At 44.7% G+C, this 17,485-nt stretch overlaps 1 protein-coding gene across 1 annotated transcript; it reads left to right on the top strand.

The window, feature by feature from the left end:
* Window positions 1–1,555: 1,555 nt before the first annotated feature.
* Window positions 1,556–15,769, top strand: MYD88 (MYD88 innate immune signal transduction adaptor). Its single transcript, XM_083377020.1, has 6 exons — window positions 1,556–2,011; window positions 4,263–4,397; window positions 8,216–8,396; window positions 9,489–9,580; window positions 10,153–10,445; window positions 15,592–15,769. Exons 1-5 carry the CDS (start codon window positions 1,672–1,674, stop codon window positions 10,305–10,307), a joined length of 903 nt encoding a protein of 300 aa, XP_083233146.1. The 5' UTR covers window positions 1,556–1,671; the 3' UTR covers window positions 10,308–10,445; window positions 15,592–15,769.
* The last annotated feature ends 1,716 nt before the right edge of the window (window positions 15,770–17,485 follow it).

The raw sequence follows: 17,485 nt of genomic DNA, 5'->3' as shown, positions 1-17,485 counted from the left end.
ATAACTAAGAACTAAGGAGAAACTTCCTGACAGTGAGAACAATTAACCAGTGGAACAACCTGCCTCCAGAAGCTGTGAATGCTCCAACACTGGAAGTTTTCAAGAAGAGACTGGACAGCCATTTGTCTGAAATGGTATAGGGTTTCCTGCCTGAGCAGGGGGTTGGACTAGATGGCCTCCAAGGTCCCTTCCAACTTCTTCTTCTTCTTTTTCTTCTTCTTCTTCTTCTTCTTCTTCTTCTTCTTCTTCTTCTTCTTCTTCTTCTTCTTCTTCTTATTATTATTATTATTATTATTATTATTATTATTATTATTATTATTATTATTATTATTATTATTACCTTGAAGAGGAGGGACCTGAAGCACCCCATCTAGGTGCTCAGGAATGGCTTGAAGCATCTATCAAAAGCAGGGATCTTCAAACTTGGCAATTTTAAGAGTTTTGGACTTCAACTCCCACAGTTCCCCAGATAACATGCCTGCCTGGGGAATTTTGGGAGCTGAAGTAGTTTGGAGACCCTTGATCAAAGGCATTCAGGATTTACAGAAGTCTAAGATAGACTTTTGAGGAAGCCTAAGAAAGGCTTTTAAGTTGTCATTCTGCCTTGGAAAAAGAAAAAGGGTCTTTATTAAGCTGAACGACTAAGGCTCCTCAATTTACTTCATTGTCATATTTTCAGTTCTGCTGACCCAATCTTTGCTTAACCTTGGTTAGGCTTGATTTAGGGTTTCTGGAGAGGTTTAAACTGTCAACCTTAGCAGATTTGTGGGACTCACACCTGTTGCAATGTGCTTTCCAACTGTAAATTATATTTCAATGCTAACTCCCATCAAAATCATTCTTTTTAAGGAAAGAGAGATCGTGTATTAAATAAAAGGAGCAATTCTCTGTTTTTTAATTTCCATGGACCGGCGGTGGAAAGAAGGATCTTTTAAATCCAAGGATTCTTCTTCTAGAGAGTGGAAACCAAGGAGAGAAGCAACCCTGAACTAAGGAGAAATTTCCTGACAGTGAGAACAATTAACCAGAGGAACGACTTGCCAACAGAAGTTGTTGGTGCTCCATGACTGGAGGCTTTTAAGAAGAGACTGGACAACCATTTTTCTGAAATAGGTATAGGGTTTCCTGCCTCAGCAGAGGGTTGGTCTAGAAGACCTCCAAGGTCCCTTCCAACGCTTCTGTCTCTTGCGCTACAGCGCGAATTTCACTCGTTTCCCCTAGGCCAGGGGTAGGCAACCTTGGCTCTTTTATGACTCGTGGACTTCAACTCCCAGAATTCCTCAGCCAGCTGGCTCAGGAATTCTGGGAGTTGAAGTCCACGAGTCATAAAAGAGCCAAGGTTGCCTATCCGTGCCCTACGGCGAGTAACAGCCCAGCCAGCTCATTCCGAGCGAAGGATGCTGGGTGTTGTAGTTCCTTTATATCTAGAAGTCTTCGCTGGCTTCTACTAGCGGGAAAGTCCCCGGACTTCAACTCCCGTCAGTCCTGCAGCTGTTCTCCTTCCCCAGCTGCGCGAGCGGTGCAACTCAAGAGCCGCCGTGCGTGCGAAGCGAAACTGGTTTGGGCGCGGGCGATCTCTCCGCCTCTCGCCGTCGGAGGTGTTGCGAAAGCGGCTGCCTCTGAGCAAGGCAAAGCTTGGCGAGCCCAGGCAAGACGCAGCTGCGGCCGGCCATGGCGGGAGAGGTGGTGACCAGATGCATCGGGGCCGAAGCGGAGAAGTCGGAAAGCGCAGCGTTGCCGCTGGTAGCGCTAAATAACTCGGTGCGGCGCCGGCTAGCGCTCTTCCTCAACCCGCGCGCCCCGGTGGCAGCCGACTGGGCGACGCTGGCGGAGGAGCTGGGCTACGAATACCTGGAGATCAAGCACTTCGAGGCCCAGCCGAACCCCACCGGCCGCCTGCTGGACGACTGGCAGGCGCGGAGCCCAGGCGGGGCGACGGTGGGCCGCCTCCTGGATCTGCTGCGTCTCTTGGGGCGCCAAGACATTCTCACCGACCTGGGACCCAGCATTGGTGAGCGCCCGGCTCGATAGGAGCGGGGAAGGTGGCTATCCGAGCGACGGGGCGAGGGCGCGCGGTTGAAACGGATCGCCGGCGAGCGCAGTAGCCATCCTGCAATGAGCGCTCCCGGTTGCAGTTCCCTCGCATCGGCAGGCTCCCAGGTCAGCTCCGAAGGGGCGACAGTTGTGGTATGCTCAGTGCAAAACTCTTGTGCCTTAGTTCCTACTGCATTCTATTTTGGAATCAGTGAAGGCAATGAGGTTGGGGAAAGTGTCACCTGTTGAATACCTGCCTGTCCGGCAGAAGTGGGGGGGGGCTGGAGGTGGGGGGGGGAGAGAAGAGCTTAAATGCTGCCTAAAGCTGCCTTCCCGTCTGATTGGAGGCAATTTCTGCAAAAGCCAAAAGACTTCCTTGTGAGTGTTTCATTGCCATTTCCTGCTTACCCATCCCCCACCACATCCTGTTTTATTTATCACATAGTGCAGGGCTTTTCAACCTTTTCACCCACCGTACCACTTTTAGGATATGGCAACATCCAAGTACCACCAGTCACCTAGCAAGGGGTCAAAAACTTGATAAAAAAAAAGGAAAAAAGTGATGAAGTACAGGTAATCCTCGACTTACAACAGTTCACTTAGTGACTGTTCGAAGTTACAACGGCACTGAAAAAATGCCCCCCCAAGCCACAGCCGAGCAAGACACCTGCCTGCCCACCCGGTGGCGCTCTTCCTCCTGTCCGAGGTTTTCATTGTTGTGGGCATTTCTGTTGAGGATTGGCGGTGGGGTGGGGGTGTTTGATTTTTATTCCCCCCATCTGCTGGGTGGTTGCAGCAGGTTTTGGTCACTTCACATGACCCTGGGACACTGTGACCGTCATAAATATGAATCAGTTGCCAAGCATCTGAATGTAAATCACAAGACCCTGGAGATGCTGCAACATTCCAGCTGATCGGCGCTTCTTCTGGGCTTGGAAGCGCCAGGATCAGCGCCGAGTTCCAGCTGGATCCTGGGGCTGATCCTGGTGCTTCCGCTGAGCCCCGACAGCCCCCGAAGAAGCGCTGATCCTGGTGCTTCCGCTGAGCCCTGACAGCCCGGCAGCTTCAGCCGTCTCTCGCTCAGGCTTGTGCAGTGCTGCCACTGGTTCAGCTCATTCCCCTCTCCCGCTACCACTTTTCTAGGATGGTCACGTACCATCTGCCAGGTGCCAATGTACCACAGGTGGTACCCGTACCATTGGTTGAAAAGCCCTGTCGTAGTAGTCTCACGGTGAGCATCCCTAGTCAATCACTTTTCCCAACTAATGCAATTTATTAAAGCTTTCATGAGCGACTGATATGTTTGTGGTCTCCAGATTTTAGTGCCATGTTTCCCTGATCTGGGCGTTTTCCAGATGTGTGAGAATTTCAACTACCAGAATTCTTAGCCCTGGCTAGGCCAGTGGGAGCATTCTGGAAGTCCATGCCTCCAGAGGGCTTCCGAAAGTGTGACTAGCTTAACACCTGCAGTGATTCGCTTAACAAAAGTGGGAAGAAAAGTCGTAACGTGAGGCAAAACTCACTTAAGAAATTTCGCACTTAGCAACATCAATTTTGGGCTCAGTTGTCATAGCAAGTCAAGGATCACCTGTAATATCAGTTAAAACACCAGAGGGAAAAGATGTCAGTCTTCCTTTTTTCTTCCCATTTGTGGTATGGCCTGTCTCGTGTAGAGATGTTGTAAATTGAGGACTACCTGTATTGTTGTTATTGCATAGACAAGTATGCAATCACAGCTGCCAATTCATTCAAATAGTATTTCTTAAATTATTTTCAGGTAATATATGCTTGGGGGTGGGGGCAATGGACAATCTGAAATTTCATGGAGGGTGGAACTAAAGAGTTTGGGGATCCCTGATTTAGACCAGAGGTGTTCTGTACCAGCCTGCTACCGGCCCTGCAGAAAAGGCAACCCCTTTACAAACAGCAGGAGGCTGGATTAACGTCTGCCAAATTTATTACTAAAACAAACAAGACACGAACCAAGATACAGGAGCTTTGAAACACTATCTGAGCGGTTGCTTTTAGCAAACCAGCCCTCCCCACTTGTGTGGTTGATTCCGGTTGTGGGCTGCAACCCGGGATTGGGGACCCCTGACTTAGAGGGTGCCATGGGGGCTTGTCCAGTTAACTATTCCCCATCCCCTCTTACCTCCCCGAATTTATGCGTGGCTTCAGTCCTGGTTTCTGAAAGTTGTTTATTTCTATGTCTTTTCTTCTATTTGCAGAGGAGGACTGTAAGAAATATCTCCAGAAGAAGAAACAGGAAGAATCGGAGCGACCGGTTCAAGTCCCAGCAGTGGACAGCAGCTTTCCGAGGGCAACTGAAATGCAAGGCATCACCACTCAGGATGACCCCCTTGGTAAACGGGCCATCAGACCTTTAAATAATTTTAATACATGTACAAGTCATTTAGTGACAGTTCAAAGTTATCACAGCACTGAAAAAAGTGACATGGCTGCTTTTCACATGACTGTTGCAGCATCACGTTATCGAAATTCAGACAGACACTTGGTAACTGGCTCCTATTTATTACCGTTGGTTTGTCTTGGGATCACGTGATCCCCTTTTGCGACCTCCTAACAAGCAAAGTCAATGGGGAAGCGAGATTCACTTATCCTCTGTGTTCTTAACACCTACAGTAATTCACTCACAAGAAAGGTCGTGAAATGGGGCGAGATTCACTTAACAAACAGTCTCACTTAGCAACAGAAGGTTTGAGCTCAGTTGTGGCCATAAAGCGAGGACTTCCGGTATTTATTTTATTTATTTCATTTTATTAAATTTATATATTGCAATGTGTTTTTTTTAAAATAATTGCTCTTTTTAAAAAAATAAGCATTGCCTTTTTTTTCTTCCATCTGATTTTACTGTGGATTAAGTAGAGATAATTTGGACTAGGGTAGTTCCTAAATTAAATACCTGAGCTCTTTTATAGCAGGCATCTGGTGGGGATTGGAGAGAGGGGCAGTTTTGGCACCTATTCAGAGGGTCCTAAGGAGGAAAAAGTACACAGTCCTACCTCCAGATTCCGTAGGAATGAGAGACATTTCTTAGAACTATCTACATTTGCAAGCCAGGTAGAAATTCAGTAGGAAAAGCTTCAACAGGCTAGTGCAGGGGTAGGCAACCTTGGCTCTTTTATGACTTGTGGACTTCAACTCCCAGAATTCCTAAGCCAGCTATGCTGAGGGGAAAGGGAAAGGTTTCCAAGCGGAGCTATGCTGGCTCAGGAATTCTGGGAGTTGAAGTCCACGAGTCATAAAAGAGCCAAGGCTGCCTACCCCTGGCCTAGGCCTAGGCCGCTTTATGACTCGTGGACTTCAATTCCCAGAATTCCTGAGCCAGCCATGCTGAGGGGAAAGGGAGAGGTTTCCAAGCGGAGCTATGCTGGCTCAGGAATTCTGGGAGTTGAAGTCCACGAGTCATAAAAGAGCCGAGGTTGCCTACCCCTGGACTAGTTCATACAGGTAGTCCTTGACTTACAACCACAACAGAGATCAGAATTTATGTCGTTAAGTAAGGCAGCTGTGAAGTGAGCTGTGCCCTATTTTACAACCTTTTTTCCATGGTTGTTAAGCGAATCACTGCAGTTGTTAAGTAAATCATGTGGTTCCCCCATTGACTTTGCTTGTCGGAAGCTGGATGGGAAGGCCACAAGTGGTGATCACGTGACCCCAGGATGCTCATTGTAAATACAAGCCGGATGCCAAGCTACCAAATTTTGATCAAATGACTGTAGGGATGCTGCATCGGTTGCACGTACGAGGACTGGTGGTAGGTCCCATTATTCAATGCTGTTGTAATTCTGACCAGTCACTAAATGAACAGCTGTCAATTGAGGACTACTTTATTGGCTTAGTAGGTGTTGAGCCCTGCCGATGATTATGGTCTGTTTGCAAAGTCGAGTGTGATTTTTTTTATGGCTCATGAAAGGAATCCATCTGTGGCCTATCTATTGTTTGTGCTTGGAGCCATTTATGGTTTATTAATGGTTTGTGCATGAACCAACAGTGGTCTGTTTATAATTTGGATATGGAGCCAATTATGGCTGGTCTGTGGAAACCCAAAACTGGCTCAGCATGACAAACAAGCCAATTTATGGCATTTCTCCGGAAAACCAGTTTGTTTATTTATATTTCATATTTCTTAACTCGGGGGAGGGGGGGCTGCAGTTGAAACTAGACTGCTGTGCACCTCCTTGTGGGTCAGCTTTGTCTAAAGTAAAGGGACAAGCAAGTATATCTGTGACCTCAGATGTTATTGTTCGTTTCAGAAAAAAGATGACATCTATTTATTCTGGATTCTCTGTTTGAGGTCTCCTTCCCCTATCCCAGGCATGTCAAACTCGTGATGTCGCGTGACGTATCAGGACTTTCCCCCCATTGCCGGCAATAGGGTGGGCGCAGTTTCATGACGTATCCAGCCTGCGGGCCAGCACTTTAGCATGTCTACCCTATCCCCTCAGAATTTGAATGACCAGAATTGACTATGGTGTTTTGTATCATTTTTAGAGAGCTGAGGGGAGGCATAGGTAAGCCATGATCATTGTAATCCTGGTTTCATGAATAAACCATAATTCATGCAAACTGGATTTGCACAACACTCTTAAGTGTCCAGCAAATAGACCACATTCATTTACTTCTTCATTAGTCTTATATCCTGCCTTTCCTTCAGAAGCTCAAGACTTTGTGCACAGTACTCTCCCCTAGTAGTCAAAATTCGCTAGTATTCAAAATTCCGACGCTTGGCAACTGACTCATATTTATGACGGTTGCAGTGTCCCAGGGTCACGTGATCCCCTTTTGCAACCTGAAAAGCAAAATCAATGAAGAACAGGGATTAATATTTATATGTTACTTATATGTCAGGGGGCAGGTCTATACATATGTTTTATTTAGTATGGATTAAATGTGTGTTATGTATGTGCACTATTTGAGAGGAAGCAACTAAATTTCATTTTTAATGTGTGCCATTCTGCCCACAGGAAAAAAAATGACAATAAAGTTATCTATCTATCTACAGTAGTGGCCAAAATTGTGGAAATCCTTTGGGAAAAGTGTACAGTAGAAATGCCACCTTTGGTTAAGTTTCCACCTATTTTTCTTCTAATTTCTTCATAACTGTAGCCTTGTTCGTTTAATAATACTATTTTACATCGCTTTCTGGGCAACCAGTCAACTCTTTGCGCCGTTACTTTAATTTTATTACGTTTTACAAGCTCACTGAATGAAAGAACACAAAAAAAACCCACCAACTTGATAGCGATCACATAACACACTTGACAAATGTCCTCCTCTCAGCTTTAATACATGACATCAATAACTGAATCCTACTGTGATCTGATTGGCTCATTGCCAGAACAAGATGACACCTGATTGGCTCTCTAAACACTCATGCTCATTGGCTACAATCAGATGAAGGAAAGCTACCTGATATCAACCTAATCAAGTTGTGCTTCCTTTTTCTGGTTATTTGGCTATAACTTTTCATAGAATACAGTACAGATAACTGAACAAACTTCGTTGCATTACATTCGTGATTAAATTACCTTTCCATCAATATATAATTTTATGGTACTACTCCAAAAAAAAAAGGTGGTGTTATTAGCCATCAAAGTTGGACCATAAGAAAGGCTGAGCGCCAAAGAATTGAGGCCCTTGAACTCTGGTGCTGGAGAAGACTCCTGTGAGTCCCTTGGACTGCAAGGCGATCAAACCGGTCAGTCCTAGAGGAGATCAACCCTGACTGCTCTTTAGAAGGCCAGATCCTGAAGCTAAAACTCAAATACTTTGGCCACCTAATGAGAAGGAAGGACTCACTGGAGAAGAGCCTAATGCTGGGAAAGGTTGAGGGGAAGAGAAGAAGGGGACGACAGAGAATGAGGTGGCTGGATGGAGTCACTGAAGCAGTAGGCGTGAGCCTAAATGGACTCCAGAAGATGGTAGAGGACAGGAAGGCCTGGAGGAACGTTGTCCATGGGGTCGCGATGGGTCGGACACGACTTTGCAGCTAACAACAACAATAAAATTAGCCATCAAACCTCAAAAACACACTTTTCCCAAAAGGTTTTCCACAATTTTGGCCACTATCTATGGTGGCTTAAACCAAGGCTGGTGCTCAGCAACAATCTTGTTTGTTTCTTTTCCTTCCTTCCTTTCTTTTTTTTTCCTTTTCCAGGGCATACCCCTGAACTCTTTGATGCCTTCATCTGTTACTGCCAGAATGACATTCCTTTTGTGCAAGAGATGATCCAGGAACTGGAGCAGGCAGAGCACAAGCTGAAGCTGTGTGTCTTTGATCGCGATGTCCTACCAGGCACCTGCGTGTGGTCCATCACCAGCGAGTTGATAGAGAGGAGGTCAGTTTAGGAGCACCTCTGGGCAAAAAAAGCTTGAACTAACCAAAGAGGAGACAGAGCTGGAATTAAAACACTGATTGTGTTGATTTTGGGGTGTGTGTGGAGGTGGTAGGACGAGCAGGTTAGCACTTGTCCAATAAGATCTGGGAGAAGAGAACCGTGGCAGTTCTTAAATGAAAAATCGTGGTCGTAAATCACTTTTTTGAGTGCCGTTGTAACTCTGAACAATTGCTAGAAGAACGGTAAGTCAAGGACTCTTTTTATTCCATCAGTAGGGCTTATTCAGCTCCTAATTAATAGAAAAGAATATTCTTCACTGGCCAAGTGTGATTAGACACACAAGGAATTTGTCTCCGGTGCACCAGCTCTCATTGTACATGCAAGCAACATGTGATAAGTCATGGTTATAATCATGAAATACAACCAGCATAAATTATAAGATACAACCCCCAATGACAGTCATAAGATACTAAATAAAAGCAATCCGCAAGGATCATAAGAGAGAAACAGCAGAGTGATAGTCATAAAATGCTAAAGGAATAGGAAGTAAGGAGAGATGAGAAATATAACAGTAATACAGCCCTACTAGGATATTTGATATCCTAGGGCAGGGGTCTTCAAACTTGGCCCTTCTATGACTTGTGGACTTTAACTCCCAGAATTCCTCAGGCAGGCACACTGGCTGAGGAATTCTGGAAGTCCACAAGTCATAAAAGGGCCAAGTTTGAAGACCCTTGCCCTAGGGCATAAGATAGTGTTGTGGGAATTAGTTGTGTAGCAGAGTGATGGCATGGGGGCAGAAACTGTCCTTGTGTCTAGTTCTGGTGTGCAGTGTCCTATAGCATCGTCTTGAGGGAAGAAGTTGAAACGATTTATGCCCAGGATGTGAGGGGTCTGTAGATATTTTCACAGCCCTCTTTCTGACCCTTGTAGTATACAGATCCTCAGTGGAAGGCAGGCTGCCAGCCATTGTGTTCTCTGTTCTAATTATCCGCTGAAGTCTGTCCCTGTTCTGTTTGGTTGCTGTGCCAAACCAAGACAGGGAAAGAAACTCGTCCCCAACGTGTTTTCCGGTTCTGTGTGTAACTACAGGTGTCGGAGGATGGTCGTGGTCATCTCGGACGATTACCTTCAGAGTGAGGAATGTGACTTCCAGACCAAGTTTGCTCTGAGTCTTTCCCCAGGTGAGACAACGTCTGTGGTCAGTCAGGCCATGCCACCTTGCAGACATTCAAGTAGCCCCCGACTTATGAACTACAATTAAGCCCCAAAATTTCCGTTGCTAAGCAAGACGGTTAGTTAAGTGAGTTTTCCCCACCTTACAACCCTCCTTGCCACAGGTGTTAAGTGATGTCACTGCAGTTAAGATAGTAACATGGTTGTTCAGCTAACCTGGCTTCCCCTGTTGACTTTACTGGTCAGAAGGTCGCAAAAGGGGATCACATGACCCCAGGGGCACTGCAGCCGTCATAAATGCATGCCACTTGCCATGCATCTGGATGTTGGTCACGTGACCACGGGGATGCTGCAATGGTCGTAAGTGTGCGAAATAGTCATAAGTCACTTTTTCAGTAGTAACTTTGAACAGTTGCTAAACAAATGGCTGTAAGTCGAGGACTACCTGTCTTGGGACTGCCATGGGATGGGCTGTGTGGCTCAGGACATTGGTTGGGGAAATGTGGCCATCGTGCCTCTTGCTTGGGGCCACAGTGCATGTCAGGTTAGTTCATTCTCCTGTCTCGGCTTCCTCCCACAGGGGCCCGTCTCAAGCGTCTCATCCCGGTTAAATGCAAAAACATGAAGAACGAGTTCCCGAGCATTTTAAGATTCATCACCGTCTGTGACTACACAAACCCAGCCACCAAGAAATGGTTCTGGATGCGACTAGCCAAATCCCTGTTGCTCCCATGATCATGCGCTGAAAGGTTGAAGCCACAGGGCCCCAGAAGATGAGGCCTGCAGGAAGGGTGGAGGTCCCAGTAGCTTTTCCTTGACTTTTCACCCTGAAGACAAAAGAACCAGGGTTTTAATCACACGTTCCTGAGAACCGTAAGCTTGGTTTAAGCCCAACCTTTATATATCCTCTGGAACACACACACCGGCCTCATCATGTTGGCTTAAAAAGAAGGAACAGAATCTAATAAGAGATGCAACTGTTCCTGGGATATTAATCCATATTGCATTTCTTTATTTTTCCCTGCTTCCTTTTTAATTTTTGGCGGAACAAAGGGACCAAGAAAAACTTGACATAAACACTTTTAAACTTATGGGATGAGAAGGAACACATATTTTCTCCTAAGAGCACATTGGCTATGGGTTCTTGCGGAGGAAGGACCAAAAGAACATTATCCTGTGTTACAGAATAAGCATAGGACCTGTCCTAGTTTCTTGTTTCCAAAAATCACCCCCCCCATTCTGCCGCCACCCCCCCCCCCAACATCCCGGTGCTTTAAAAGCTTCTCATCTACCACAGTGCACAGATGTGCCAGCATGTAATCCAGGTGCCTTGTATATGTGACTTCATATTTCACCTAGTACAAGGGTCTTCAAACTTGGCCCTTTAATGACTTGTGGACTTCAACTCCCAGAATTGCTGAGGAATTCTGGGAGTTGAAGTCCACAAGTCATAAAAGGGCCATATTTGAAGACCCCTGACCTAGTGCCACACATACGGTTTACTTTAACTGTGATTCCTCAACAAGTCTTAGTGGGATTGTTCACACATAATACCTAGCCATGAAGCCCAGGTGATAGTGATTGAGTTCACAAGTGATGCTCAACCAATCATTATTTGTTTCATTAAAGCCTAACACAGGCATGAACTGTTAGAATAACTAACCAGTGTAACAACTTGCCTCCAGAAGTTGCGGATGCTCCACCACTGGAGGTTTTCAAGAAGAAATTGAATAACCATTTGTCTCAAATGGTATAGTTTTTCCTGCCTGAGCAGGAGGTTGGTATAGAAGATCTCCAATGTCCCTGTTATTCTGTATCCTCTGCTCTTGTGTGAGTAAATCAAAGTTTATGGCTGAAGAGTTACTGTATGTGCAAACGTAGCCTGTATAAATTTTACAAGTAGCCAATTCTCTCCCTTTTTCAAAGCAGGGGAACCATACTTTACATATGTCTGTTGAATCCCATAATTTGACTCCCATCTGTTGAACTGAATTGAATTTGAATTTATTAAATTTATATGCTGCCCTTCTCCCTAAGGACTCAGGGCGGCTCACAACAATAAAAATTAAAAAAAACATAAAATACACAATTTAAAAAAGAATTGAGCAAATGTAATAAATACGTAACAATTAACCCAATAAAACCAAATTTAAAACTGTAGTCGGTCCAGGCCCGATTGTTGGAACATCCATGTCTTCAGGTCACGTTGGAAGGACCGAAGGTCAGGGGCCATCCGCAGCTCCGGAGGCAACTCATTCCAGAGGGTCGGCGCGCCCACAGAGAAGGCTCTCCCCCTGGGGGCCGCCAGCCGGCATTGCCTGGCCGACGGCACCCTGAGGAGGCCGACTGTGGGAGCGAACCGGGCGATGGGAGGTAGACAATGGCAGCAGGTGGTCTCGCAAGTATCCCGGGCCTAAGCCATGTAGGGCTTTAAAGGTAATTACCAGCACCTTGAATTCCACCTGGAGGGCAACTGGAAGCCAATGCAGCTCGCGCAGGAGTGGTGTAACATGAGAGTATCGAGAAGCTCCCATAAGCACCCGCGCGGCCGCATTTTGCACCAGCTGAAGCCTCCAGGTGCACTTCAAAGGCAGCCCCATGTAGAGAGCATTACAGTAATCCAGGCGAGAAGTGACAAGGGCGTGGGTGACCGTGCATAGGGCATCTCAGTCCAAAAAGGGGCGCAACTGGCGCACCAGGCGAACCTGTGCGAAGGCCCCCCTGGTGACAGCAGTTAGATATATCCTCCAAGTTAAGCTGTGAATCTAGGAGGACACCCAAGTTGTGAGCCCTTTCTGAGGGGGGCAATACCTTCCCCCCCCCATCAAAAGAGATGGAACATGTTGGACAATACGAGATGCCGGTATCCACAGCCACTCGGTCTTGGAGGGGTTCAGCCTGAGCCTGTTCCTTTTCCCATCCAGACCCGCACCGCCTCCAGGATCTCCACAAAAGGAGAGTTGCAAATATGACATCATAACATAAACGATGCAAACAATGATGTCGCGATAGGTGTAGTGTCACTGTGGCTTCTACTAACGCCAGTGATCGCATGATTACTGTGGTCCTACTGAAACCATGCTTAGTTGCTGGATCCTTTTAATTTCAGGGGTGATCAAGCATAATCAAATTTGGGTCCAGCCCATGATATTCAGAGCAGGAGAAAAACATTTTTTTCATTCATCCCCAACTCACTTTCAAGCTCCATGTCTCTGTCTAGGATTGCTACAGATACATGTGGACTAGAGAGAGTGCTCAGCTTATGAACACAATTGACCCCCAACATTTCTGTTGCTAAGCAAGAGAGTTGTTAAGCGAGTTTTGCCCCATTTTACAACCTTTCTTGCCATAGTTGTTAAGCGAATCATTGCAGTTTTACATTAGTAACCCAGTTGTTAAGTGAATCTGGCTTCCCATCGACTTTGTCAGTAGGTCCCAAAAGGACACTGCAACCGTCATAAATATGAGTCAGTTGCCAAGTGTCTGAATTTTGATCATGTGACCACAGGGATGCTGCAATGGTTATAAATGTGAAAAACAATTGTGTCACTTTTTTCGGTGCTGTTGTAACTTTGAACGGTCGAGGAATATGTACCTATCTACACCTACTAGGTTGTGAATACTACAGAAGTCCCCACCAATCTTTGGGTGGAGATGGTGGTTACATTCAAAAAATGTATGTAAAAAATTGATTTTAGTGTGTTTGGCTACTTTTGCCAAACACAGGTGTGTGTGTGCTATTTCCCAAGTGCCTTTATGATGTACTCATTTAATAGGACAGTAACCGGTGATAGGGACTTGCCTCTGTACAATTAAACTTTTATCTGTCTCTCCAGGGCTGAGTGCAGGATGGTCAAAAAAGTCAAGGTGGCCAGCGTGACATTGTAGTCGAAGCTCCCCCCATTTATAAGTGCACTTAGCATGGCGGCCATGTTGACTTTTTTCCACCACAGCTCGCAAACGCCTCAGGGTTCTGAGATGTCATGCCAGGTTTCAGCCTCAGGATATATGACATTTGGAAACACTATTTTGCATGTATTCTTGGGCAGCATTTAATAGCTTTGCTTCAGGGACTAACAGCGCTTTTGTATGATTATAATTAATTCAAATTATTCATTACTGAGCTGGCACAATCCATTTCTCCTGTTAGCTTTCATAGGCTGGTTTTTGTTCAGATATTTTAACCTCCCCCCCCCCCCTGCTCTCCCTTTTAGATTATTTCATAAGCACTGCCTGATGTCTGTTAATTCTGAAACTGCTCTTAATCCTAGAGCAGAGGTGAGGAATGATGGTCCTTTATGACTTGTGGACTTCAACTCCCAGAATTCCTGAGCCAAGCATGATGGCTCAGGAATTCTGGGAGTTGAAGTCCACAAGTTATAAAAGGGCCATCGTTCCTCTACCCCTGTTGTAGCCTTTTTTTATATGGGGTTCACAAAATAATGAAAGAAAGAAGTTGCTTATTATTGGGGGTTGTTCTCTCTGACTTCAATTTAATTTGTCATTGGAGTTGATTACATATGTGTAAATTAATTCAATTCTCAATTGTTTTCAAGTTTTGGATTTTTTTGCCAGAGAGGAGGGGAAAGTGGAGATTTAATCTGATTCAAATGAGGGCAGATGTAATCAAGCTGTCCACACTTCCTGAATTGCAGTAAGATTCAAAACAGAGAACTTGTACTTTGAAATTAGCATTTTCTGAAAGAAACTGAGGAAAAAATATTTATATTGCTGAAGTTAACAAAAAAAGATATTAAAACAGACTATTTGTGTTGCAGTCACTTAAAATGCATACAGTTTTTAATTCTGATTTTAAACAGTGCACAGGGATGCTGCAAACGAGAATTTAAAATTAATGTTAGAATGGGTGAATGAGAAACTGATTATTTGGGGATGTGTTTCTCCTTTTACAGATAAATTCAAGGATGGTCGTAAACTATGTGTCAATGCAGGGTAATAATTAACCCGGGTGTGCTGAGAATCTGGATTTATGTTTGGCTTAGCATGTGTTGGACACAAATTTCTATATTTTACTGTGTTGTTGAAACCAATACTGCCGTATAGGTAGTCCTTGACTTATAACCACAATTGGGATCAGAATTTCCATTGCTAACCAAAGTGGCTGTTAAGTGAGTTGGACTTGAGTTTATTACCTTTTTCTGCCACATTTGTAAAGCAAATCACTGCACTTATTAAGTGAAGCAAGTACAGTTTCCCCATTAATTTTGCTTGTTGGTGGAACGACTTGCCTCCAGAAGTTGTGGATGCTTCATCACTGGAGATTTATCAGAAGAGATTGGACAACCATCTGTTAGAAATGTTATATAGAGCTTTCTGCCTGAGCAGGGGGTTGGACTAGAAGACCTCCAAGGTCCCTTTCAACTCCTCTATTATTGTTATTGTTGGAATCTGGTTGGGAAGGTCACAATTGGCAATTACATGACCCCTGGACATTGCAACCATTGTAAATACATACCGGTATTGGTTGCCAAGCACCTGCATTTGATCACATGATTGTGGGGATGCTGTGACAGTTGTAACTCTGAGGACTGGTCATAAGTCACTTTTTTTCAATGCCTTTGTGGCTTTGAATGGTCACCAATCACAATGGCTGTCAGTTGAGGACTATCTGTAATGCATGTTTGGTTATGTAAGTGTACAAGATTTCAAAATCTCTCCTCAAATTCAGGACAGATTGCCTGAAAATGAGAGAAACCATTCACAAAAGAATGGGGAGGGTGTGTGTGTGTGTGTTTTTAACATTTGTAATATTGAAATAGGCTGGAAATTTGACATCTAAATTAGCCATTCGTTTCTCCAAGGGATGTTTCATAACTCGCCTCCAGACGTTGTGTGTGCTCCAGCCATTTGTCTGAAATGGTATACAGGGTTTCCTGCCTGAGCAAGGGGTTGGACTAGAAGACCTCCAAGGTCCCTTCCAACTCTGTTTTTCTGTTAAGTTCATAGAACTTCAACCAACTGTACATCATGCTAGTGCCCATCCATCATTTCCTTACAGATCCGAACCAAGCTCAAAACTGCATTTATCAACTGTTTGTTCTGTGTATTTTCAATGTTGCTAGTTTCACTTTTCTGCTGATTTTTTAAAATGGTATTTTGGGGTTGTTGAATAAGATTGTGAGCATATTTGGGATAGAAAAGTCTTTAATAATTACATTTGTGCACTGACTACCTTGTCATGTTGTTGAGTCTAATTATTGAGCCAACCTTACTTTATTATCCACAAGCAGATATAAAAGTTCCCATCTGTGTTTCCCATGAACAGGTTGCCTCACGCCCTGCCCTGATAACTAGCAGCCCACATATAAAAGCAATATTTACTTCCTCAATTTCTTCCACCAATTGATTAGTCATACATTTTATATGGTTGGCCTTGACCTGCCTTTTCTTTTCAGCCAAGCTTTAAACTCTGTTAATTTTATGGAGCTCCCATTTTCTTGCAACAATATGGAAGCATTCCCCCCCACCCCATTTCTTTCAAGATGTTCCTCAATTTATCCTGTCCCTTTTCTCCGTCTGATTTCTCTTCTCTTCTCTTTTACTGGCAGTGCTCTTGGGTTTTCTGCCCACATTGCCAGTGGCGTAGCGTGGGGGGTGCAGGGGGGGCCAGCCGCACCGGGCGCAACATCTGGGGGGGCGCATTAGATGCATTTTACTTTAATTACATCAGTATTTTCATAACAAACAATACATGTGCTTAGGGGGTAAGGGTTTCTTTAACTAATCTAGTGGAAGAGACTCGAGTGCTAAAATCCACGGGTTAGGGGGCGCAAATTACTTGCCTTGCCCCGGGTGCTGACAACTCACGCTACGCCACTGCACATTGCAGCTAATGCTCGACTTAATGACCATTTAGTGACTGTTCAAAGTTACAGCAACACTGGAAAACTGACTTAGGATTGTATTTCATACTTACAACCATTGCTGCATCCCCATAGTCACGTGACCAAAATTTAGATGGCTGGAAACTGGCATGTACGGTTGCAGTGTCCCAGGGTCATGTGATCCCCTTTTGTGCCCCTCTGACAAGCAAAGCTAGATTCATTTAACAGTTGCGATACTAATTTAATAACTGCAGTGATTCAGTTAACAAACTGTGGCAAGAAATGGGGCAAAATTCACTTAACAACTGCCTTGCTTAGCCGTGGAAATTTTAGGCTCAATTGTGGTCACAAGTCGAGAACTACCTGCATTTCCCAACTGTCATCAATTTTCTGGTCTTCTCCTCAGCAAAGTGTGCCTGAGTCCCTAATCTCCTACCTGTTCCCCTCCTTTTTTCCTACACAGAAAAATAGTAATATTTTTAACAATAGTGGTTATCCCAAAGATGTTTTTTTCAAGAACCAGCTGGACTTCCTTGTTTTTCTTTGAAAATGTTTCACTTCTCATCCAAGAAGCTTCTTCAGCTCTGACTGGATGGTGGGGAATGGAAAGATTTATACTCCTTGAAGAGAGCTGGTCAGTTGCATTCTTTTAGCCAGTTGCTAGTGCTACTTGGAGGCTAATCTGTGTCTTCAGGGTCACCTGAGTGGTGCAAATGGGTGTGGAGCCTTCTTGGAACTGCTGAAAGGACTGTACTGTAGCCTGGAGATAGGTGGTGTCATATCCCTTCCCTTCTCTTGAGAGAGGGATGTTCAATTTTGACATAGAGGGCCTCTTAAAAGGATGCAAATGACCAGCTGTCTGCAAGGAGTATAAATCCTTCCATTCCCCACCATCCAGTCAGAGCTGAAGAAGAAGCTTCTTGGATAAGAAGTAAAATGTCTTCAAAGAAAAAAAAAGAAAATCCATTTGCCTCGTAAAAAAAATCATCTTTGGGATAACTATGACCTGGATGATTTGAGAATCTCCATACAGTGGTCGCACTCTTTGTAGTAACAGAAGACTTTTTT

The sequence above is a fragment of the Vipera ursinii genome (assembly GCF_947247035.1).
Source record: "Vipera ursinii genome assembly, chromosome: Z".
Lineage (NCBI taxonomy): Eukaryota > Metazoa > Chordata > Lepidosauria > Squamata > Viperidae > Vipera > Vipera ursinii.
Note: the sequence above shows the minus strand (reverse complement) of the source record. Positions and strands in the feature narration are given on the sequence as shown.